Source organism: Oryx dammah, unplaced genomic scaffold (assembly GCF_014754425.2).
Source record: "Oryx dammah isolate SB20612 unplaced genomic scaffold, SCBI_Odam_1.1 HiC_scaffold_23, whole genome shotgun sequence".
Classification (NCBI taxonomy): domain Eukaryota; kingdom Metazoa; phylum Chordata; class Mammalia; order Artiodactyla; family Bovidae; genus Oryx; species Oryx dammah.
Window position 1 is genome coordinate 120,517,097 of NW_024070207.1, and position 6,823 is coordinate 120,523,919.

At 45.5% G+C, this 6,823-nt stretch overlaps 2 protein-coding genes across 6 annotated transcripts in view; one reads left to right on the forward strand and one right to left on the reverse strand.

Annotated features, from left to right (window-relative positions):
• The window catches only part of OFD1 (OFD1 centriole and centriolar satellite protein), a 59,041-nt gene extending 56,354 nt beyond the window's left edge, over nt 1-2,687 (reverse strand). For 2 of the 4 annotated variants that reach the window (XM_040266443.1, XM_040266445.1), the window contains exons 1-2: nt 2,480-2,679; nt 2,077-2,202 (exon numbers count right to left, since the gene is read on the reverse strand). In XM_040266443.1, the coding sequence (XP_040122377.1) occupies nt 2,077-2,169 (93 nt within the window). In that variant the 5' untranslated portion in view covers nt 2,170-2,202; nt 2,480-2,679. Of the gene's footprint in view, nt 1-2,076 lie in introns of all 4 variants that reach the window. The other 2 variants (XM_040266444.1, XM_040266442.1) reach the window with 2 other exon arrangements.
• Nucleotides 2,688-2,836: 149 nt separating this feature from the next.
• Nucleotides 2,837-6,823, forward strand: part of TRAPPC2 (trafficking protein particle complex subunit 2) — a 13,059-nt gene continuing 9,072 nt past the window's right edge. Inside the window, exon 1 of one of the 2 annotated variants that reach the window (XM_040266447.1) lies at nt 2,837-2,934. The gene's annotated coding sequence lies outside the window, so the exon portion shown is untranslated. The remainder of the gene's footprint in view (nt 2,935-6,823) is intronic. The other variant, XM_040266446.1, reaches the window with a different exon arrangement.

A 6,823-nucleotide genomic window follows, 5' to 3' on the forward strand; every position in this document is an offset into this window, starting at 1 on the left:
TAGAAAAATGCAACTTCAGCCTTTTTAGAGCCAAAATAAAATTGAACACCAACAGTATTGTCACAAAAATGAAAAGATGACTAATTTTCCATAGAGCATATATCAGTAAGAAATATATCAATACATCAATAAGAAACACATCAAAAAGAAATACATCAATAAAAAACACTGGCACTCTAGAGGGAAAAAACAGGCAAGGGGAACATGAACCACCAATCTACGGAAAACATACAGCCAGAAAATATGCACAACCTCTTGATAATCAAAAGAAAGAATGTTAAAACAATAAGGGCTTCTCGATCTTAGATTGATTTAAAACATGTCATGATCATTATACTGGAGAGAGAGAAGCATTTTCAAAATACTGGTGGAATATAAACTGAAGTTGACTCTCGAACCAGAGTTTAGGGGCCTCCTCTAGATCCCCAGATTTTATTACATGGATTCAACCAACACAATCAGTGTAGTACCATAGTAGATATTTATTGCAAAAAGTCCACATATAAGTGGACCTGAGCAGTTCAAACATGTGTTGTTCAATGGTCAATAGATTACAATCTTTCTAGAAAAAGACACATAAACCAAGAGCCTTAAAATGGCTCACACCGTTTAATTCATTAATGCCACTTCATCTATCCAAAACAAAAAGTGAGAGGTGCAACTGCAGGAGTGTGTAAACCTCAATATAACTTAAATATTCAATAACAGAGGAATGCTGCATAATTATGCATGTGGCACCAGGCTCAGCTTTGGACAATGAAAATTAGAATTTCAAGAAACATTTAAAAACAAAGGAAGGGCTTCCCTGGTGGCATAGTGGCTAAGAATCCGCCAGCCAACGCAGGAGACACAGGCTAGATCCCTAAAATGGGAAGATCCCACATGCTGCAGAGCAACTAAGCCTGTGCACAACTACCGAAGGTCGCACACCTCAAGCCTGCTGTGCTCTACAACAAAAGAATCCACCGCAAAGAGAAGCCAGAGCACCTCGAGGAAGAGTAGCCCCCATCCACCACAACTAGAGAAAGCCGCATGCAGCAAGGAAGAGTCAGCGCAGCCATAAATAAATAAAATGTTCTTTTCAAAAAACCACACACAGGAAAATGATCGCCATGTATTAAATAAGATATACATAGACTGGCTGGTGCACAGGCATGACCGAGAGAAGTTATGGGGAGGGAGGTGGGAGGGGGGTTCATGTTTGGGAACGCATGTACACCTGTGGTGGATTCATGTCAATGTATGGCAAAACCAATACAGTATTGTAAAGTAAAATAAAGTAAAAAATAAAAATTAAAAAAAATAAATAAAATATACAATAAACATAAAAAAATAAAAAAAATTAAAAAAGAAGATATACAAATAAAACAGTACGCCAACTAGTGGTTGCGTTAGGGATGACGTCTCTTCTGTATGTTTTTCTATATTTCAGATGAGTTTGAAGTATTTTTAAGGTACAAAAACAATGGAGCAGCCAGAAGAAAAAGTTTTCCCTCAATTTCCTACTTTAAGTGTAAAATACTTTTATGAAATATATATAGAAAACACATTTGAACTAATCCTACTTCCTGCTGTTAATTCATACACGAAGTGTCCTAAGAAATATTTGCTTCTCAAGTATTTATACCTTTCAATATATTTTAAAGAAGAATTTTCTCATTTCCCAAACTTTTCTACAGTAAGTAGTCCCTTAATGTTTCCTATATGGTGTCAATATCCTCCATTCAAATATGAGTATTACAAAACCACTTAATAACTCAGGAACATCTAAGATTTCTAAAACAAACGTTACTAAAATGTGTTTATTTAACGATTAAAGAGTTACACGGGAACAGAGCAATGTAACTCACCAACACAATCTCTGTATCACGATTGAAGTTACACGGGAACAGAGCAATGTAACTCACCAACACAATCTCTGTATCACGATTGAAGAGCTACACGGGAACAGAGCAATGTAACTCACCAACACAATCTCTGTATCACGAGCGTGATACCCAAGACATGGATGTATTTACACGCACTACCGGTTACACTTGCAAAATCTATGTTAACAGATATGCCTAAAACTGATACCTTGAGTGTGTCCAGTACACCCCGATCCTTAAACGTCTGGTACAGCTTTTTGCGCAGATCATCTTGACTCAACACATCAGATTTGGGGAACATGATGGACCAGAAGAGAAATCGGTTATGGTTTACCTGGCGGGCAGAGGAGATGTTAAATTCTGCACACAGACCAGTGATCTCCAAGGAAGCCCTCACAAGCCCAGGGGAGAAAGGCGTTTTAACGGAACCAAAGGCTTCACTTCCGCCCGCCTCGAGGAGGCAGCAGGTGACGGCAGGTGAGCGAGCCATCAGGTGTCGGCTTCCTCCCGAGCCCGCCCCACCATGCCCCAAGTTTGAGTCCGAACCTGGGATGCAGGCCCTGGCCTAGCGGAACCCCTGCCTTCAGAGCCCTGCCTCAACCCCAGAGTACCAGGAGGAACAAGGTGAACCTTCCGCTTTGCACAGCAAACTAGGAACTCGGACAGAACTTCAGATCTTGGAAGTTCTGATAGGGGAGCGTGGCTGTGGCCCACGCGCGACTCTCACGGGCGGAGACCGGAAGACTGAAGGCTAGAGAAAGCGCAGCATCGGCCGGAACTCGAGCTGCCCATAGCCGATCCCAGCCCTCCCCGCAGTCCGGGCACTATGGCGCAAGCGCCACGCTGCGTAGGGCTGCGGCAGGAAGCTCCGCCCACTACGCGAGGGCTGCGGCAGGAAGCTCCGCCCACTACGCGAGGGCTGCGGCAGGAAGCTCCGCCCACTACGCGAGGGCGGTACCGCGGAATCTCGCGAGGGCTGCGGCTGGAGTCCCTACGGAAGTTGAAGAACGCGGTTCCGTTCCGCGGCAACTGACGGAGCGTTTCGGTTGCCGGCGTCTCGCCGCAGGTAGGGGGGTGGTGCGAGTGGACGGTTGGTGCTTGGGGACTCTGGGGAATGTGTCTTGTCTCGCGGGAGCCGGGTGTTGGCCCTTTCTCTCCCCTCTGTCCCTGGCCGGCTGAGCTCATCAACAGCCCAGGTGGCCATTCCACACCGAGATTCAATCTGCAAATGTCCGTCTGCTTAGGCGCTTTGCTTCTTGTAATACCTTTCTTTGGGTTGGGTTATTCAGCCCACCCTGGCTTTCTTAACTGCGCGCACTATTGCCGTTTGGAGTCGGAAAATGCTCCATTGTGCTGCTGTCCTGTGCACTGTAAGATGCTGAGCAGCGTCCTTGGTTTCCACCCAGTCGATGCCAGTAGCACCTCCCTCCCAGTTCTGACAACCTCCTGACATTGCCACCTGTCCCTGGGAGGCAAAGTCGCCCCTGGTTAAAAACCAGTGAGCTACACTTGGTGCGTGCTGTGAAGAAGATAGGTGAGCTGGGTCCCAAGATGTTTAAATCTAATTAGAAAAGTCTCTCAAGAAGCAATGCTGAAAACATAGCCAGAGAATTGGCTAAGAACTAAGATGCATTGTGAAAATGTTACTCGCTTGTGTCCGACTTTTTGCGATCCCATAGGCTGAATGGTAACCCACTCCAATACTCTTGCCTGGAAAATCCGTGGACAGAGGAGCCTGGTAGGCTGCAGTCCATGGGATCGCGAAGGGTCGGACACGACTGAGCGACTTCACTTTCACTTTTCATTTTCATGCATTGGAGAAGGAAATGGCAACCCACTCCAGTGTTCTTGCCTGGAGAATCCCAGGGACGAGGGAGCCTGGTGGGCTGCCATCTATGGGGTCTCACAGAGTCGTACATGACTGAAGCGACTTAGCAGCAGCAGCAGCAGACTGTAGCCTACTAGGCTCCTGTGTCCATGGAATTCTCCAGGCAAGAATACTGGGGTGGGTTGCCACTCCCTTTTCCAGAGGATCTTCCCAACCCAGGAATCGAACCAAGGTCTCCTACACTGCAGGTGAATTCTTTACCATTTGAGCCAGAGATGCATTGTAGACTGAGTAAAGATTTTATAAAAAGTGGTTGGGGGTGGATATGAGTGGGCACATCTCTGAAAACTGTGACTTCATCAGGGCGTTGTTAGGTAGTATTTGGATAGTGGACAAAAAGCAAAGGAGGAAGGGTGAAAATTCTGAAAGGAATAAAAAAATAAGGACCCTTTCAAGAGCAGTGAGGCATCTGGCCTGACTCCAGAGCCCCATGCTGTGGGTATAAGGTATCTAAAGCCTACCTACTAGGAAAAATTGGGCCAGTGTTAGCTTTGTGAGCAGCAATGAAGAGTACAGTGAATTTTCACCCCTAGCTATGAAAGGCTTAAATGATTTAATAGGCATCAAGAGTGACAGGACTTAAATAGGAGGTAGAGACCGTGTAGGTTGGGTTGGGAAATACTTGGAGAAGGAAGGATTTGGGTAGACTTTGAAGATGGGTAAGATAAACATACAGAATTAGAGTATTCCAGGCATGGAGAGAGAAATAAGTCTGGACTGGACACAATCAGCTGGAGAGGGGGAAAATAAGTATACCAATCCACTGTAGCTGAGGTAGAACAACGTGGGACTAGGTTTTGGATACTGGTACTTAGTTAGATGAGAAGCACTAAGGCTTTTGAGCAGAATAGTGAGCTGATGAAGAATGTTCTAAGATGTTAGTATGGAGTCATTTCACAAGGCAATCTGATAATTCTTGGTTACTAAGTTCTCAATTATATTCACCCAAATGTGTTTCCGAGTAACTTCAAAGGAGCAGCCCTAGGCTTGGCCTCTAGAACAGTTTGGAATAAATCTGTCTAGTTCAGATTTAGCAAATACTTGGCACTCTCATAGGCACTCCCTTTCCCACACCCGTAGCAGACGTGATAACTGATCACAGCAATCTTTCCCCTGAACACCCTTAGTCTCAGAATCTTTCTCAGCACCAGTTCCTGGCTATCACTATCAGCTGATAACAAGCTCACGGGGGAAAACCAGTTGGCATCCCTAGTCAAATCCCTTCCCATAGACAGCATCATATTTATAAAGACTGCATCTGTCCCACAAAAGCTCTTACCCTGCCTCCATTTTAAACATCCTCAGCTCCTTCAGTAGCTTTTGTCTTGTTCCCAGGGTGTTCCTTAACCTAAATGCTTCCTTCCTCCCAACACACAGTTCAGAGTTAATGAATTTTAAAACTGTGATTCCCAGAACTGAGTTATCTTCCCCAGAGATGGTATTATTAGTCGTGAGGACATCATCTTTTCTTAATGCAGTCTGGAATTGCATTAGCTTTTCTGGCCAGTGTATTGGATTGCTGCCTCTGACTGAGCTGGCAGTAAATGAGCAGCAGTCCCCATAGACGAGCTACTCTAGCACTAGGTTTCCCTCATCCCCTTGTGCTGTTGATTTTTTCAGCCCAAGTATAGAACTTTATTTCGAATTCTTTAAATTCTGTCCTATTCATGTCACCTATTTCTCCTAGCCATGGAGGTCTTTTGAATCCTAACTTTAGCCTTTTAATAAATTAGGTGCCTTTAGTATGTTATCTCAGAGAAGGCAATGGCACCCCACTCTAGTACTCTTGCCTGGAGAATCCCATGGACGGAGGAGCCTGGTGGGCTGCAGTCCATGGGTTCGCAAAGAGTCGGACATGACTGAGCGACTTGACTTTCACACATTGGAGAAGGAACTGGCAACCCACTCCAGTGTTCTTGCCTGGAGAATCCCAGGGACGAGGGAGCCTGATGGGCTGCCATCTCTGGGGTCGCACAGAGTCGGACACGACTGAAGTGACTTAGCAGCAGCAGCAGCATGTTATCTTTGGGTGTGAGAAGTTGGCTTCATCTCAGTTACTGATGCAAACCCCTTGAGCTGCACCAGGTGAAGGTCAACCTCCAAGGCTCCCTAGAGACCCCATGCTGTCCAGTGACATGGAGCCTGTGAACGTTCCAGTCATTCTGCTCCTGTCCCTCCTTCAGCAGAGAATATGCACACCCTGGGTCCCCAGCACTGCTCTTGCTCTGGGGGTACCCCAGGCTGTCACCCAGGCTACTGGTCTCCCATGAGTGCTTAGGTGGAGAACCACATGACTTCAGAAGGTGACTCACCTTCTCCCTAATTTCCTTCCACAACAGGGAGTGTAGGTCTGGAATGACTTGTTCTTCTAGAACAAGAGAGTAATGACCCACTCTTTCTAAGGATACACATTAAAGGACTTAGTTTATCATAGAAGTTCCCAGCATAGTTAGTGTCTGACCGAAGACAGGCATTTCATACCTGTTTCTGTTGCTGTTTTAATCTCTTCAGTGGTACTCTGACTTCAAGATAAGCCTTTTTGTTTTCTGAAAGTTGGCATAACAGTTACCAACCTCTGAAAGCCTGGCTCTATTCCTATGATTTCTCAATATCCCTGGTCAGTAGTCACACCCTCAGAGTTGTTAACCCAACTTTTTTTTAACATGCCCATCTTGGGGTTCATAGCCTGCCTAACCTCATGTCTCCCACACTTACTGTGTGAAAACCATTCTTTGAGAAAACTCTAATTTGACACACCTGTGTCCTGTGTTGTTTACACACCAGGTGCCTCAGATCATTGCCCATTCTCCCTTGCTTTTTCCTGATAGTAGCCTGCACGTCTCTTGTTTTTCTTAACATGCAGCACACATTTCAGCTCGTGTGGGGCTTTTGCCCTTCTGACTCAAGCCTCCTGGCTTTCTGGTCCCACGTTATGGCCATTACTAGCTAGTGCCCTACATCTCACATTTTGTACATGGTGTCTTCAAGAAGTCCAGAGCTCCTTGTGTGTTGATTTCTTCAGTTCTCTCTCTCAAAAGCAGTCCAAGACATTTTAACCACCACAGAC